This window comes from Pieris brassicae, chromosome Z (genome assembly GCF_905147105.1).
Source record: "Pieris brassicae chromosome Z, ilPieBrab1.1, whole genome shotgun sequence".
Lineage (NCBI taxonomy): Eukaryota > Metazoa > Arthropoda > Insecta > Lepidoptera > Pieridae > Pieris > Pieris brassicae.
In genome coordinates, this window is record NC_059680.1 from 9,713,629 (window position 1) to 9,732,790 (window position 19,162).

Consider the following 19,162-nt stretch of genomic DNA (forward strand, 5'->3'; position numbering starts at 1 on the left):
TTATCTGCTCCCGAAACTGCAATCACGATACCCCAGGCGGTCTTTTAATGGAACCACTTATACACTCGACAACATCACTATACAAATATTCTTTTAAGTCGTAAAAATTTTCAATTCAAACAGGATTTTTTTTGTATTATTTCGCAAAATAGCAGAAAACGTCTGCATTGTGTTGAGACTGCTTATATTCGTCACAAGCACAAGACCTGTTCTGTTTCCGCATAGTTCTCTCTTGATGTCTGTATAAATATGCCACTCCTAGATCGATACACTTTGATAAAAATACTTATATATCATTTTGTGTTCGATATCGCTGACATATCGTGATGGTCTCCAATAAATTTAATTAGTATACACTAATTCGATTGCTAGTTAGTAATTTAAAATAGTTTCCAGAGATGTTTAAAAATAGACACTGAAGAGGACCATTCCCAGTTTCATGTTACGGTAGTTTTGTCAAACTTTTACTAACTTAAGACTGTATTATATATATACCTATACCAGTTTTTTCAATTGATGGACCTTGAATTTGGCCAGGGATTCAAATGATAAAACGTGCGTTTACGATTCTTACTCTTGTTTTATATTACACTATACCCGTGAATAATGATATATCTATCCTAAACTTTCATGAATCATTCTAGGTATCGGTGAACATCGAAAAATATACCGTAGTAGATTTTGTGTTTATCGCGGACGGACATAAACGCGGTATAGGACTTGGTTTTGATTTGTAGGCTTCAATTTTATGTCCGCATTATCAAGCACTACAACTTTTCTTTCTGCAACACAAACTTATCGTTAAGGCAGCGTTCGTAAGAAAGGGTTTCGAACGCTTTTCTCCGTTTTTACTTTGCAAATCCGACTACCACAAAGGCGTCTTATTATATCTGTTTAATATGCCTATTACTTATGACACTTTCAAATTATGTGGTTTTCTAATGGTGAAAGAAATTGGCAATATTAGTGTAGACTTATATATGGGACAACTCAACTCAAACATTTAAAGTTAACCGCTTCCCATGGACCTGGAATGACAGCTGGTGGTAAAGTTACGTGGTAAGATCTGTTTTATTAAGTGCCTTCTTTTTGATATAGGTCTTGTACTAGATTAAAGGATTCCTTTGAATTTATTTCCAATTGTCTACAATTTTTGATTATAACTAATAATATATATGATTGAAATTTTAATATTTAAATAGTAATTTAATTTGAATAGAATTATATAAAATTTTAATGAAAGTAATAGTTTGTATATTTAACTTATTTTAGTAAATGAGCTTAGTTACTGAAAATATTATGTCCCTGGAAAAGTTGATATGGAGCACATCAGCAGTTTTGGCCGACTGCTGACGCATTCCACGTACGACCCGAAAACTAATAGCTGAAGGTGCGTGACACAGTTAACATAACCAATAATAGACACGTAAATATAAAGTTATCTCTCGATTTTGAACAAGGTCTATCTTTTATATCACCCACATCCTCTTGAAGCAGTGATTCTCCTAGCCCTTAATGATCCTGCCAGGAGTGCTCCGTCCCGTGTCTCGGTTCTGATATTCTGATTTTTATTATTATGTACATAAACAAACTAGCAGTTTAATAAGCTGATGCGCGCGTATTTGGAGAAACTATCCAACCTATTTTTAAAAGAGTTCAAAGAGGGTGCACTAATTACACTTGCCAGAAGCCTATTCCAGTCGGCCACTACTCGGTATGGAAGAAAGTTCTTAAGGGAATTTGTGTTATATTGAGTGTTCTTCAGTTTTAAAGAACTACCCCTCAAATGTGTATTTTCACTTAAAATAAAGAGCTTTTCAATTCCTGGAACATTATAGTGGCCAGTGAGGATTTTGTAGGTTTCACTGAGATTTCATCTTAATCGTGCTTTCTGATGCTCATTATAAGATCCCGTACCTGTTAATATATTTATTTATGTGCCAGGATTACTGTAGGGCTTAGGGGTAATATGTTGTTCCTTTGCTCCAGTGCTTTCAATTACTCCATCACTGTCACTGATTTTGTTTTATTTAATTATTAACTGTAATGATAAGCTTGATGTAATGCTTGTATGTGCTTATAAACATTTAGCAAAAAACACCTTGGCGATTTAAGAGGGACGGAGATCATTGACAGTTCTTCTCGTCGGTTCTACGCCCTTGATTTGAGTAAATAAATTTAGAAGCTTTTTTTACGTTTATAGAGAAATATTTATTTCATATGTTTTAAAAGTTTACTCACAATTCTTCTTCGCAATGATTTCTTTCTAAAACATATCATTGTAGGTTGTTTAAACTTAGTGAGCAATTATTTTTTTAATATTAAAAGTTATGTATATAATAAGGGAATAAGGGGAATAAGAATTTTAGGATGGCTAGAAGCGTTCAAGTATTACGTAACGCATTTTGGGAGGGGCGTCCTTTTGTAAAACGTTACGATACGGGGCGGGGATTGAATTACGCGATATTGTTAAATTTATTTTCCATTTTCCAGTAGTTTACACCACATAATGGTGTCACCAATAAAGTTTTGGGTTTAAAGAGTCACTGGAGTTGGTCACGAATCTCCAAAGATTGCGTGACGTAATACTTGAACGCTCCCTGAGGTGGGGTGTGGCTCTAAAAAGGCTGGGAAACACTGGTCTATTGGGTAGCAAATGGTAAAAATATTATAAAATTAACAATAATATTATAATATTTGTACAACTTAATTGATGGCCTTTATAATGCAATAAAAAGAGGCAAAAACAATTTAAATATTTCCATAACAGTGCCATCTGTTTCATTAGTGTGTTATGACAGCGTTTCAGAGAAAACCTTTACCATTATAGTTCTAAAGAACAAAAACAGATGCCGCTATAATAATCATTTTAAAATTAACTACAAATTATATTATCCTTTAAAATACTACTACTATACGTTATTTAAATAAATATCTAATATTCTTACAAACTCAATAGAGAGCAATGAAGACTAGCGTATAACGAAATATTCATTATCATAAATTAAAGACAGATGGCGTTTAGAATGGGATACGTTAACATCAGATTGTTTTAATTTCGGTACGTTTTACCTCTCCGATGACAATGTATTAAGAAATCAGTGTTTCCCTTGATTAGTCCATCTTATTGTGTGGCCGTCTCTGCCTTCTGGGTTACCAACCACCACCAGTTTCCACAATAGAATAGGGGAATGACAAGTCCCAAGTTAGAAAGCTCTCGCATAGTCTCAGCAATACACACCGTCTTAATGAATGTTCAGGACACAACCAAGGCTGGGCCACCATGTTTTAGGAGTAAATTTACACCTTTGGTTATTAATGCATTGAACCGTTGCAGTTTCTTTACGTGTTGGCAGTAATTAAAACAACAAAGAATATGTTTTAACTTTATTAAAGAAAAACAACTATACAAATTAACTAGAGTAATTCAACATGCACACGACCATCAAACTAAATGTCGTTTATAAATCTATTAAATATAGAATTCTGAGCGTATTTAAAAATATATTTATGTATAAATTTTGTGACTTATTGCCACAAGCCATACATGACAACGAAAAAATTTAAGAACTTTTTGACAATTTTATATACTGTTTTACGAAAGAATAATTTGACAACACTGCTGACATAAGATTTAATGTTAAATAAGTAGTAGTAAGCATGCATAACTTCGTACAAGGGGTTGCTGTATCTTGAACAGCTAGACTACTATGACAAGTAGCAATAGTATACCATATAATGGATAATTCCTGGATCTGCATTGATTTAAAGCAAATCACACAACAACAGTGTTTCACCGGTAATCGAACCCATTACACCATAATCCGGGCGGCTGTATATTTTTTTACTTAATTGATTAGCCTAATCTCTTACCAGGCAACAAAATTGAACCACATTTGCCATGTGCCAAGTGAAAAAGGTTAAGTCCAGATAATTATTCCTAAATAACATTATCAATTTGTGCCATAGTAGGAAACGCCTTATAAAAATAATACCTTAACAGGAACATTAAATTTACACCGGGTTTATAAGTAATTCTATATGCAGAGATGAACCAACATATTGTAAATGCTATACAAACATTAAAGTATGAAGACTACTGTTATATATTTTCTAGCTTCTTTCCTTCTGACTGAACCCACACATAGAAAAAAACACAGAAACTTTTTATTGTTCTAATTAATAATATATATTTTGTTGTATGAATATTGAAAAAAAATTTGAAACTAAATAATTTTTGGAATGTTCAATTTAGGAAAAATAAAGGCACAATTGTCTGGATTTTTTAATACACAAAACACTAATTGTAAAGGAATTCGAAACTATTAAGCCATAGCGTGTAGTAACTAAATAAACCCCTTGCAAAAAATCTTATTACAAAAACAGTACTCCGCCTCTTTTTAACTCTTGTGAACACAATTTGACAGAAAGAGACGAAATACTGTCAGGACTGTTTCATAATAAGTTTTCGCAATAACAGCTTCTATACGTCATCGACGTTCATAGACTATAACCAAGTAAAGGTTTTCAAACAAAACGGTAAATGATATTTATATATTATAGACAACTTTATATAACATTTGTGATCGGCACGTAATTCACCAATACCAAGTTTGTTGGTTCAATGGCGTTTCAATGAAATTTACGCACAAGCATGCGCCGAAGACAGCTTATAGCTGTTGGCGCGGCGTGTTGATCAAGATCTGTTTTTTATTCGGTGGACTGAAAAAAAAGTTTCACAATCGTTTGTCAAAGCACATTTTTAAACATGGTCTTGTGACTTGAGCATGCGACACAACTCTACACTTTCTCTTACATTAACGTTCGGACAGTGACGGAAAATAACTAACCAAAAAGTCGAAATCGTATGTCAGACAGAGAAGGCTGATCATCTACGTGGTTATTAGAAAAGCAAAATGATGAAACATTTACCAAAATACATACCGATTTTTTTAAAAGTTATTAACCAACTTCAAATCAGTTTGATGTGATTTCGACTTACAGGTGAGTTAAATTTTGTAAAATGCTCTTTGCCCACAATGATTTCAATCACTTGTGATGACTTTCATCAAAATCGGTACAGTAGTTACCAAGATATAAGTAGGCATGAATCATCAAGAAATAACCAGTCAAACACGCTATAAGCATATTAATTTTGATATATATTAATATAAGTACTGTTTGTGTACTCACTAGTCCTGGGAAGAATTAGGGCTTCTTGTTCGGGGACAGTACACACATGTAAATAGTTATGGAACATATAGCAAACTGTCAAATGTTTCTCATCTCCCGCACATGGGTCATAGAATCCAGCTAACTCCGACTAAAAAAACAAAAAATAGTGATATAATGTAAATGACTTGAAAGTACATTATTAAAGTTTCGTACGTAACATCTGTGATGTCATTCGTGCTCAGCGTATACGCTCGTGTGACGTCATTGAAAGAAAAGAAAAAACTTTATTGTACTTAATAAAAAAATCGTTAAAAGAGAAACTACACTAGCCCCTTAGTAGGATTCCCTTGGGCAGCTAGTCTCTTCCTATCTTCTATAGTAAATTTATAAAGTTTTGCATTGTTAGTGATAACTTGACGTAACACAATTGTTTTTCATCCTATTTAACTCCTGGAAATTTATTTTTTTGTTTTGCATCTGAAACTTCATTGCTAGAAGTCGATTTGAACAGCGTTTGACAGCCTTTTTCATACTACGGCTAAGGATGTCAATTCTCACCCAAAATAATAGATAATCGATATTTTAAGTTTATATTATTTTTGGTAAAAATATTTCACTAATGATAAAAATATAATAAAGTATTATCAAAATAAACTAATATCATCTGAAAATGCCAAAAAACCTTCAGCTTCTAAGATTAAGTGTCAGGATATACAGTCAAAACCGTTTACGACAACATCGTTTAGAACATACTGGTTATTTTGACCAAATGTTCCCAGCTGAATTCTATTATTAGGTACTTAAAAAAAAAACTTGGCGATTAAAGAGAGTAGCGGAGAGTTTATTGCCAGATCTTCTCTTCCGTTCTACGCCCTTGATTTGAGAACTGGTAAATGTAAACTTAGAAGTATTTAATGTATATTTTTTTTACGTTCATAAGTGTACATTGTGTTACCTGTATGAATAAATGATTTTGAATTTAATTTAATGACATAGGCTTTTACGACTAAATATGAGTAGTCCTTTAGATGTCATTATAACAGATGTTGACTATAATACCAAATCCAAAGGGAGTTTAAAAAATAAAATAATTTTAAACATATAAATAAATTAAGCATAGAAAATATTATTGTGAGATGCAATAAACATTACATAATTTATTGTTGACGTATTGTTCTAATATTATTTGTCATATCTCAATGCGGAACAAAGCCTCGCACAAATCGATATCCACCACTTATCCGACTAAGGCCCGTAACCTAAAACGTCAAACAAGCTTAAATCTCATTTCAGGAGCTGTCAAACCGTTCTTTCTTATCAAGTTTGACATATTTGACAGCTCTCAATATGAGATTGTGACTTTAGAATAGGACCTAAGCCCGTGTTTGACATCGAGAATACAAATATGTATAAGTTTCGCTTCTGAATCAAACCAAACGACACGTAAGTAAAATATAGGAACCCACCTTGCTTGCATCGAGTAGCTCTAGCCGAGAATCCCTTACAAGACATTGGAGAGGTATTGTTACATTGATGACGTCACCGTACGCGCTAGGTGATTCTGAAGCCCCATCGCCAATCTCCTCAGCTGTCGTGTCGTGACTTGTGGCCCCTGAAATTAGACTCATTGCTATTTAATCACCTTCCTAGTAGTTATATATCACTGCCATGTAAGTCTTATTCTTCATATTCGTCGAGCAAGTATATAGACCATACGTTTGATACCAATGAACTTAACTTTGACATTATGTTAATGTCCTTATTATATGACATTGTAAAAAATTATATGACATGGCTGATTGTACGTATATTTGTATAATTGTACCACTATCTTGGCAAATAAACGTTTTACTATTATTATAGTCGCTACCGGTCAGCATCAAGGTTCGATTCCCGGGCCAAAAAAAATCAATAAAATTCCATTACGTTAGTTATTAGCTCGCTGTTTGCGGCTGCGCCTCATATGAGTTTGAATGGTTAGCATGACTACAGACAATGAGATCTCGGGTTTGAAACCAGGCTAAAAATAAAAATCCTTAGACATATTTCACAAGACTCGCAAATTTTTACCTGACGGAAGTTTTCCATACAAAGCCTTGATAATAACTAAACCCTTCTTCTTCTCTTCATCACTGCGGTTCCTTAAGTATGTCTCGCGCATCAGTTCTACGGTCGCTCGAGCTTGCCTCTGCATTTCTTGTAATCTGAAAATGATAATAAAATACATAAATACGATATCTTCATGTTTTTGGATTGTATAGAGAATATTTTTGTACTTATAAACATACTATTATCCTATAAATGTTTTAATACAATACACTTATGAATTTCGCCATTTTTATTATATTTGGTTAATAAGTAAAAAATAGACAAGAACTGAAATAAAGTTGGTTTTCATACACAATATACTTAAGGATCTTTAAGCCTAGCATTTAGCTAGGCTATGCAATACTCGGCAATATTTTTAGTATGGCCGGGAAATATTACCAAATATTTTTTGTATGTCCGATGAATGTTTAGTGTCACAGCTGTATGGCGAGAACGATCGCTATGCAATCGGAAATACTGCAATATTTCTCAGCCATATTATTGCTGTCTCGCTTTACGGCATAATTGCGTCCCTTTTTAATGCTACGTGAAGTTTTCCACGATTCGTGACATTCGTATAAAGTTTTGAAATAATTGTTCATCGCGTCTTATTTCTAGACAAAACAATCTAATGTATAATAACGCCTATTGAAATAAGGTCGAATCGACATTTTATACAGTTTTTTTTGTTTAGTCTTTGCTTTTAAAACAATATCAGTTTGCCCGCCATTGCAGCGTATTAGCCAATATGTAGACCGTGTAAAGACAAAATAATGAGCCATATACTGTTGCACAAATATTGCCGAGATATACATTTTTCAGCCATGTGCTGCATTAAAATGTTTTTTGTATTTTCCTTTAGATATATAAATTACTACAACTACGGGTAAAGTTCGTAAACGAGACAACGCAAACTACGACTTGGTGGTCCCCTCCATCTCTGGATCCGTTCCGAGACCATTTTCTTTAATAGACAAGTTTTGGCAAGGCTGTTCTTTTGTTCCTGACAAACGATCTGATGGGATGATTTTTGGGTCAGTAATACCAGTTCCCTCAAGATGTACTTCTTTATCCTACGAGCGAGTGTTTAATGCGCACATAGAAAAATACGTAGCACAGTCATGATTTAAACGCATGAAAATACCTAATACTGCTAAATATTAGTACATAAAACCTTTATACCTTTCAAAATTAGCCTCCATAGATCGTTGTCTCTCTCTCTCCTGTCGTTCCCTCGAAATTGGGTCTAACACCAATTTCTTAATTATCAACCATGATACCATTGGGACTACAGTCGCGTAGAAAACCGGCGCAGGAACTACTTCCTCGCAGAGATGTATTGGTACTACTATAGTCTGTGTAGAGCATGACCACCTGGAATTTTAAAACCAGTGTTTATAGAACATTAAGCAGCTAGCTTTTCTACGAGTTTAGGTACAGTAAAAATTTCATTTGTATTTTCTTCGACCAACATCTTACTATGAAAAAATTATATAAAAAGGATATATTTTTTATGAATATATGTATTATTATTTATTTATTATTTTCTAGTAATCTTTCATCTAACATACACATTATAAAACAAAACAGTCAATACAGAAAGCCAAAACAGATTACATAGATTAACAATATATATGTAACAGAAAAAGTACATTTACAGACAAAATATATTTCAAAAAAAATGAACTAAAGAAAACTGAAATTTGAAACAGCAAATAATAATAAATATTTTAAATTACTGTTTAAACAAAATCAGAGTCTTTCCGCCTCTTCAAAAACTTCCTCACATCGTCTATAGTGAGGTGGAAAATATTATATCATCATATAATATTTATCACATCACATCTTACTAATTTTCTTTTCGCACGGACTCTACTAACATTCATAAACTTATACAAATCGCAGCCAGCCAAAAAATATCATGCTAAGTTCAGCTAATAATAAAGACAATTACTTTAGTTTCAGCATGACCCCACTAGGTACGCCAAGCATTACAGCGGCCGAGACACTGCTGTTTTGTGACACTTTCTTTTCTGCGCCATACTCCGCAATCGCCCCAAAGGTACCAAACCTGAAATAAATAGTAGTGTTTTAGCCATGATATAAGCCTCGTTTAGTAAAATAATGTTTTGTCATATACATTGACAGAGAAATTCAAAGGAACGGTGTAAGAGATTGAGCCTTATCGAATTAACTAATGGTATATGTACACGCCAGCTATTTTTAAATTATTTTTTATAGTATACATTCATGAACCAATTTTTTCATATTAAACGTAACATTCTAAAATATTAACAGTAGTCTAAGTTTGTATAAATGTTGTTTCTATTTACAGTATTTAAATTATGGATTTTTATTTAAAATTACATGGTGGTGACATCGTTTTCTTCTCTTTGATTAAGAAACATTACTACAAATAGAGGAAATGATATTAGCCAAGCAGATAGGATTGAAATTAAACCAAAATAATAACAAATCACCAACAAGGTCCTGTCTAAATTAATGAATAAGACATGGAATATGTGCAACAATACATCTACTACTGAGGAAATTTTTTTTTAATTTCACGGCATCATGATGAAGTTGATAGGCGAACTGATGTGTGTCATGGAACAAATTCTGGGGATACAATGAAGTACTCAAGAGAGAGATATCAATATACTTAAAGAAGAAAGTCTTAGACACGTGTTTATTGCCATGTATTTCTTACGGTAGTCAATCATATATGACTCGAACACAAACAGAAAAATAAAAACTTGTCAACGAGGAATGGAACGTAATGAACTCAATTTAAATGACAAGATCAGAAATGAGAATCAAAACAAATGTTTTTGATGCACTATTCCATTGCAAAAAAACTTTAAGTGAAAATGGGCGTGCCATACCGCTCGCATGAATAATGGCAAATGGACAGAGATGGTAACAAAGTGGAAAGGGCCACCAGGCAAAAAAGAGAGGTCGCCCTGCACGGTGGGCCGACCAGCTTAAGGAATATGGTGGAGTAGATTGAGAGAAAAACTCTCAAGACAGAGAGAGATGGAGCCAATTGGAGGAGGCCTATACTCTTTGAGAGATCCTTGAAAAAAAAATATGTATTTTAAGTGTGTGCATATTTTGTAATTGTTTCAAGTAAAAGATGAGGTTTAATTCATATTATTATTATTAATAATTTATGGATTATTATTTAAGATTACAAGATAGCATCGGACACAGCATACAACCTTTGAAATTTGCAATTCATTAAAAATTATAGTTCTTACAAATTCTTGTACTATAAACAGCTATTACAATGTGAAATGTTGCTTAGCAAATTATTTATTACCTCGCAATGCCAATTAATAATACAGTTAAAACCATCTACGAGGACATTTAGAAGAACATACCGTTTTTTGACCTGTCGTTTTATTGAAATGTCCCGGCTGAACTCTACTGTATTAGGTACTTAATAACAAGGCTGTTACGACTATCGGTTTTTACGACCAAATATGAGTAGTCAATTCGATGAATTCGAATTTAAAAAGCAATTAGCATTTCGCAAACAATAAACATAGCACACAAGAGTTTGTATTAATTTTAATTAAATAGTTATAAAGTGTAAAATAAAAAGAAACAAAGTCTTTCCTCAGACTACTTTATCCTAATATATATAATATATCAGTTGGTACCTTATATAAAGCATCGCATCAAAGGAGTGTATAAGAGATAAGTAAAAACTTTATTAACATAATATATTTTTCAATAGACTAAATCTTATTTGCCAGAGACATTACACAATGGAATCATAAACGTATATTTAATAAAGATCATTCTTGATATCTATAGTATTATGTATTGTTGTAATATGAATGAGAGATATTCAATAGAGAGTAACTTTTTACTATTTAAGTTCAAATCGTTCGCCAGCATAATACAATAATATACAAAGAAATACATAAATCACTTAATTAAAATGACTTACTTTAATGCTAGTCTTAACTTCATATCATACTGTGGCAGTTTCCTCATAATATTGAAAGATATGAACGAATGTGGATTCCCTATTTGTACAGCTGTGTTTAAGTGGTACTTCTCACTGTCCCTCACATATGTGGTGGTCATTGCACCGCCTTGGTTTCCTGCTCTATAGGTGAGGTAGCCTACAGAATGAGCATCTAATTGTAAAGCCATAGCTGAAAATAAATTATTATTTTTGTTTAGAATATCTATTAACATGTGCTTGAAACTATTTCTTCACATACAGTCCTACATAACAAGATTATTTCTCTAATTTAAAAAAAATTCAAATATTCAGCCCTATATGCAACAGTAAATAGAAATATATTCAGGTATCCATTAACCTATTGCAAGGATTTAATTAAATTTATTACTAATGATCTTACTTGTAACAAGACTAGGAACAATGCCCCGAGGTGTAAATTGCAATCCAGTACCACAATTGACAAACATAAGTCTGGATATAGTTCGGAACATTTTGAATCCTAAAACTGGTCCATTTCCTATACCACATTCCAACTCTGTCCAACCTCTTTCAGAACTCAAATGTCGATTTGAAATATTAACAGAACCAGTTCCTAAAAATAAAAACAAAATCCATATATATAATATGTATTCCATAAATATAACATTCTATTCTTACAGAAAGATAAAGTTGAAGGTTTATATGTTTATGCGTATGGGGTCATTCAAGTATTACGTAAGCAGAGTTACTGTAATTTATCCCCTACTGTACCATTTCTATTGTCAGTTGCTTGTAAGCAAAGCTCTCAAAAATAATAGTAAATAAACATATTCATTTTATGTAGGAATGCTCGAAAATGCATTTCGTTTTCAAGCATACACAATGTTTGGGTAATATGTGTAAAAAGTAAATATTTACTGTTGACATAATCACTAAATAAGAATATCAATGACTCTCCTACAGTATTTACGTAATACTTGAACGGCCTTGAAGATATATCAGTATATAAATTATGATTATTAAAACAAACACAAACATTCCACTTAACAACTAGATCAATTAGTTTTTGTTTCATAAAAATATTATATCAGGAGCCCAAGTTTTATTTTATTGTGAACCTGCTAGAATTCAATAGAATAAAAATACTATTTTAATGATCAAGTGACTTTAAAGTTTCATATGAAAGGTGTTTAGAATAGCAGGAGCAGCATAGGTTGACCTATATTGAAAAAAAACTATAAATATCTTGTTGAAGTCCTGTAGCAGTCTGAAACATAAATTTGCAACAACAACAAAAACATTTTTCACCTATTCCATTTTGTGTTGATATATTCCCAGAAAGAGTTACTGTATTTCGTAGTGTCACTGGTGCATCTATTGATTGTTGTATTGTCATACCCGACACCTCAATACTTGGAATGCCTACAGTGTCTTCTCTGAAAACATAAAAAATTCCTATCAAGAAACTGATACAATGTTAAGAGGCGTAACCAGAAACGAACTGAGGAATTTGAATTACACATACTAATTCTATATAAAAAACAATAACATTAATATATGATAAATAGTCTATAAAAAAAAGAAAACAAACTTACAAAATTTCATACTCATCGTAATATTTTGTGAACATATCAGTAGCATTTACTGAGACTGTTATTGTGCCTCTAGGATTTGCACTTTGTTGAAGTCGTCTTTCTTCTCTCTCCCGTTTTAATCTAATATGAAAAAATTACAAATATACAGGTATTTAAAAATATTTTTATTGAAATAAAATTGCACTTGTTATATACATTTATATTGTGTATGGCACCATGAGCCATAACATCTTCATGGACATAGGGTTGACACATCACTGTGTCTATTCCAAATGTTTTTCTTTAAGAGGAAAGTAGGATTGAATAAATTAGCTGTTAGGCAAGCCATTGTCGAGGAAAATCTATACACTAAGCACCTGCATCAAGCTTGAAGGTATTGAGGGTTATTGTGATGAAAGTATATGGTATACACTACTTAGTTAAAATATATATATATATATAAAGCAGCTTACAGTTAATGTTGTATATGTAAAGCCGACCTGAATATAAATAACTGAAAATAATATACCTTTCATATTCTTCTCTTATTTCTTTTGGTGTTCGTGTGCGGAAAATAACTTCCCACCCATCAACTTCGAGACCTCTTTTACCTAACACAAAAGATTTCATATTGTTAAATTTTAGAATATACAAATACAAAGGAACTTCAAGGATAGAAATAAAATAATGTTGACCAAAAGTAATGTGTATAGTCAATATGCACTCTTATCCATTATATACCAAATTATTTAGAAAACATCCAACATTAGAATAGTATAAAATATATAGCTTTCAATTAGTATACATATCAAATGAACTGTTTCTTTAAGTTATTTATCTATTTAAACTTACAAATAAAAAAATATGTATTTGAATAAATAAGCAAAATTCTCACCTAAAGTGTCATATATAGCCCTTTTGTGAGAATCAGAGAGAACTTCATAGGCTTCCTTGATTTTATTAAATATTTGTTCGGCCCATTTCTGTTTATTAGGATCAGTACTATGTTTATCTGGGTGAAACATGCGGGAGAATCTTCTATAGGCACTATTAATTTCTTCTGGAGTGGCCTGTTTATGAATGTTTTTAGAGTGTATAATTAAAATAGCATATAGTAATGAGAAGTCTCAAATGGTTAGAAAATAATTTTGATTACATATAAAGCTTACTAATCACTTGAGTCAAAAATAAAAATTTTATGCTTCTAGCTTTTAAAAGTAAGATTTCTTGTGTAATCCTGTTAGTTCTTAATTTTAACGAGCGAACAAAGATCTTTTCAGTAAAATTCTAAAAGATTCCTATGAGAACTCCACAAAAAACTTAACCTACAAAATATCTCAGTGAGAATCTTGTCTAGCATTATACAATTCAGGGATTTTAATATAGATAATAGGAAAAGGTTCCAGGAAATCTATAAAAGGTAATTGTACATAATATAAAACAAAATAATTAAGGGTTATATAATAATGTTGCAACAACATGAAATAAATTTAAATATTATTTCAAATTAGTTACCGTTTTTGACACATTTAATAATTGGTAATAATTGTCTTCTTTTAGTAAATTATCTCCTTCTTCTTCCATGATGAAAAATATAGTAATTTAATAAAAACGTAAAAATGAAATGTGAAATTTCTTTTCGCCGCCGCCGGTCACAGATCACATTCACCGTAGTTCAAAGTCAAACTTCAGGACTAAAATATAATATCATGGCTGACGCACAAACCGTGCAGGCCAAGAAAGGGAAAAAAAATATATATAATATAGGGTTCCGTAGTTATTAGTCAGTATCAACAATAACCAAGTCTCAGGATACGAATTAGCGTAGATAACAAGCAGAAATAGGTTTAAGATTTTACATTCTTCTCTTACACTTTTAATATTATATTATGGTATATTATAAAGAGTGATATGAGATATATATATATATATATATATATATATATATATATATATATATAAGACCGTTGAAAAAAATGTGAGCGTGCATCAATTAGATTAAAGAGAAGTCTAGTAAGTTTTAAAGTTAAAAATAATTTTGATTTTTTATTCCATTTAAAGTGCAATTTAAAAATTTACTAATCTTTATAATCTGTGACAAATGATATGCTGTGTACTTCCAGTTTACACAGATTTGTAACTACTTGCTATATCTGCCATCTGTGATCTTGGTTCGTTCGTTTATTGTTTGTCCGGTTGAATAAGTGTCTCATAGTGGTTTTTTTACCATTACGAGTTTTATTTGTGATAAAATGATGAAAATGCTGATAATTTTCTGATTGCCCGTTTTAAATTTGTGGAGAATAATATAAATTGGTCTATTGGTGAAAGAATATAAACGAAATTTGCATCAGCCATCAGGTATTTACAATCATTTTACATGTTTACTTCAATTTTATTTAACTTTAAAGAAATATATAACTTTCAACGAATATTGTTTTGCATAGTTTAAAATATAACCAAAAATAGGTTGAAGTCACCCGCGAGTTATGCTTTTTTTAATATTAGACTGTTTTATGATACTCATGTGTGTAAGTAGTATTTAATTTTATGGAATAATGGATGCATGTTTAGACTAATTAAACGTGATTTTACTCTCTAAATGCGCATAGTGACTACTCTCAAATTTCTCTTTTTATGTTCATATGGTCTAAAAATGTAACAATATTATGAATTATTTTGTGCCATATGTAGTTTTTAAGTGATTCATCAAAACTCTATTTTATTAAATAACAATTATTTTAATATTCAAAATAAATCATTTGTTTATAAATTCATCATTTATTGATATAATAATTCTATATGTAGTTTTTTATTCAAGTAGGAAGTTAGATTCAGAAAAATAAAAAATTAAAATATATCATTCACATAAATTAGTACCTTTATAATATCTAATAAAATTTCTTCCATACTTTTAGCTCCATACAATAATAGCAGAATGCCATCAACACATCTCAACCTAAGAGAGGATGATGTAGTTCGCTTGGCTTTGGAATTTCTTCATAATAGAGACTTACATATTACACAATTATCCTTAGAAAGAGAAACTGGTGTTATTAATGGCAACTATGCAGATGATGTACTGTTTTTACGACAACTTATTTTGGATGGGCAATGGGATGATGTACTGGAATTTATACAGCCACTCAGTACCTTAAAAGCATTTGAACTAGATAAATTCAATTACGCCATTCTGCGTCACAAATACATAGAGCTCCTTTGTATAAGATCTGAAATTAAAGCTTACAATAATGTAGAAAATATTGTAGATGAAGTAGTGAAAGTTTTAAGTGATTTAGAGAAAATTGCTCCTTCCAAAGAAGAGTACTCAAATTTATGTCTATTGCTGACTCTACCCAGTATTACAGACCATGCACAATTTAAAAAATGGAATCCAAGCAATGCTAGAGTTCAATGCTTCAGAGAAGTGTATCCGCTTGTTGAAAATTTCCTACCCTGCGATAAAAAGTCAAGTGGCGTAGTAGCAAAATCTGCCAAGAATGATAGATTAATGCAGTTGCTAATAAAAGGCATTTTATATGAGTCATGCGTAAACTATTGTCAAGCTAAAGCTACGGGTTCAAAGGAAGCTCAGTGTAATGATGTCCAATTTTCGCGACTGTTAGATGGTTCAGGTTTTGATGAATCAGATCTAAGTCTGTTATCTTGGCTTCAATCAATACCCGCTGAGACATTTAGTGTCCCTTTTGAACAAAGGATGTTAGATGTTGATGTTGAAAAGTTAGAGCGCCCATCTTTGCACACATCCTGGACTGAACACATGCTAGTTACCCCAATTAAACCTCGCACTTTTCCCCACTTAGCAATGCCATTCAGGCGACCTAGATCAGCTGCTGATGCAATGACAAGATCTTTGAGACCATTGCCAGATGGAGCTCCACGACACCCTGCTCTCATGGCTTTGTCTGCTATAGACTATGGCCCATCTTCATCTTATTTTGCTGGTTTTCATCTCACTGGCATAAAAGGAAACAAATTAATGAACACATCAGTGGATCGGCTTTTTGATAATAAAAATAATGAAAGTATTTACAATGGCCTCAATGAGTCTTTGAAACCAATTGATGAACAATTGAAGCCAATTGGAGAGTCAAAAACAAATGAAAGTAGCATTGGTGCATCGACAGCCACAACGCCTGAGCATAGAGGACAGGATTATTCTGTATCTACGTCTATTTCAACAACTGCCCCACCACCAGAGCGTTTGACCCAAACTGAACGAATGCAACAAACCCAAATTGCTGCACCAGTTGATGGGGATTTTAGACGTGAACTGTTGAAAGAGTATCAAATACAAAAGCAACGAGAATGTGATGATTATCTCCGAAATCTGTGCTCTTCAGAGATTAGACAGAACCCGTAAGTATATTAACGAGTAATTGGTATATGTGAATTGTAGATTTTTGCCTTAATACAATTTTTTACATGTATTTCAGTGTGGAAGAAAATGAATCTGCTTCAGTACTTCCCGTAACTGTTAAATTCAGTCCAAAACCAGTGCCTGATGTGAAGCAAAAAATGAACGACCAAGTACATATTAGGTAATTATATTTAGGATTTTAAAATATGAATTCTCTAGTATTGTCTTTGGTTAACATAGCTTTTACAATTTTTTAACCGGATTAAAGTTATTTGTATTATTATAAACTTACCTATATGTAAAATAATTATAAGTTTATAATAATACAAATAGCTTTAATCTGGTTAAAAATTTTTTTTCTTTCAATATGTATTCTCTTTTATTTATTTTATTATTGATGCGTGAAAGTTTTATTCGGAGAGGATTGCTATTTAATTAATTTACATTTACAAGTTTAATTATCACATATGTTCCTCATAATTTTTTTCGTAAAATTCATCATACCATCATTCATTTTTTGAATCCGATTATTTAAATTTCAGGCAAAATGAGATGACCGATACAATGGATGCGCAAGATCCTATGAACGTAAGTTTACATATTCATATTAATATTAAGCTTATGCGTAGTACTGCGAAATGCATATAAAATTAATTTGCCATAAATAACGTAAGCATTATTGCGATTCTCTAAAACATTGTATTGATTTTTCATATATAAATATTAGGAGAAAGTGACTTCTGGGTAAAATTCTAATATAGATATATAAAATTGATGCCTTCGTGTGTATCAATCCATACGAGCGTTGTTTCTCTGTACACCCCATTTCTCCTCGGTTCGGTAAGCACAATTTCCCGAATGCATTTTCCACTCATTGCACTCTCTGCTCGATGGAATTCTAAACTGTGTCTTAACGATACACTATACGCGACGTTACCCTTTCTCTTCACGGTTGGTGATTATATGATTTAATTGAATTAATAAATTCTTTTACTTGAAAACTTTAGAATATACAAATTTATTGACTGCGAAGACTTACGTTAAGCATTAATTACTATAAATAAAATGGTAGGTATTTCGAATTTTAAATTTCGTATTATTAGCTGGAGATAACAAGGCTAGAAGTGCCTCATGAATTAAATTAGTAGTATGTTAATTTTTTAAACGAAATTGTTTTATCTTTACGAAATTGTTAATGTAAAGCTATCATTATAAGCATGTGACATTTAAACTTCATTGAAAACGAAACTTGATAGTGAGCGTGTCAATTCAAGTATTTAGCGGATATTAGACGCTATAAAGTGAATGGCTAACTTGTCTGTCTTCAATGACATTCAATGACATCTATAGATAGTATTCATAATCACACTTAGCAAAAACCTTAAACAATGTCCTGTTCAGTTTAATTACACTCACTCAAAATCCCGTTCAAGTCTTGTAACAATGATTAAGTTTTTGTGAGTTACGTAAACCTAGTAAAAGCAATGGCGATTAAATGCCTATATATATATATATATCAATAATATGGATGATATAATCAATAATCATTATACATATAAGTACATTCTCACGGGAAAGATAAATAATTAAGTAGGCACCGCCAATCTGCAATAAGTATGAAGATATAGCGTTGTGATTTATGGCTTACTTAATATATAATTTGAATATGTTTCAAATTAAACATAGTCGCATCCTTGCAGTCGTATGTTCGAACCACACAATAGACCCAATAGACTTTCTGTCTATGTGCACATTTAATTCGTTTTTACGGTCAAAGAAACCATAACGAGGTAACCGGCATGTCTCAAATTAAAATTGTGTTAGACAATTTTAATTTGAGACATGCCGGTTACCTGTTCTAGACAATTTCTAGAGACTACAACTATAATCACCTACTTGTTTATGAAATAAAATTGATCAAACAAACGGATGCAATCTGAGGTCAAGAACCATATAAAGTTATTATTATTATAACTTTGACTAAAG

The 19,162-nt window shown here is 31.8% G+C and overlaps 2 protein-coding genes across 2 annotated transcripts in view; one reads left to right on the plus strand and one right to left on the minus strand.

Annotated features, from left to right (window-relative positions):
* Positions 1-3,374: 3,374 nt before the first annotated feature.
* LOC123718708 (dnaJ homolog subfamily C member 11) lies at positions 3,375-14,470 on the minus strand. Its single transcript, XM_045675437.1, has 13 exons — positions 14,311-14,470; positions 13,691-13,865; positions 13,325-13,406; positions 12,817-12,936; positions 12,530-12,657; positions 11,643-11,834; positions 11,222-11,432; positions 9,218-9,334; positions 8,446-8,637; positions 7,246-7,379; positions 6,642-6,787; positions 5,194-5,323; positions 3,375-4,722 (listed from the first exon to the last, which is right to left on the minus strand). The coding sequence occupies exons 1-13, from the start codon at positions 14,377-14,379 to the stop codon at positions 4,697-4,699; spliced, it is 1,722 nt and encodes a 573-aa protein (XP_045531393.1). The 5' UTR covers positions 14,380-14,470; the 3' UTR covers positions 3,375-4,696.
* A 502-nt stretch (positions 14,471-14,972) lies between these two features.
* Positions 14,973-19,162, plus strand: part of LOC123718420 (WD repeat-containing protein 47) — a 48,060-nt gene continuing 43,870 nt past the window's right edge. Inside the window, exons 1-4 of the mRNA XM_045674870.1 lie at positions 14,973-15,156; positions 15,714-17,175; positions 17,253-17,357; positions 17,719-17,764. Of these exons, the coding sequence (XP_045530826.1) occupies positions 15,734-17,175; positions 17,253-17,357; positions 17,719-17,764 (1,593 nt within the window). The 5' untranslated portion in view covers positions 14,973-15,156; positions 15,714-15,733. The remainder of the gene's footprint in view (positions 15,157-15,713; positions 17,176-17,252; positions 17,358-17,718; positions 17,765-19,162) is intronic.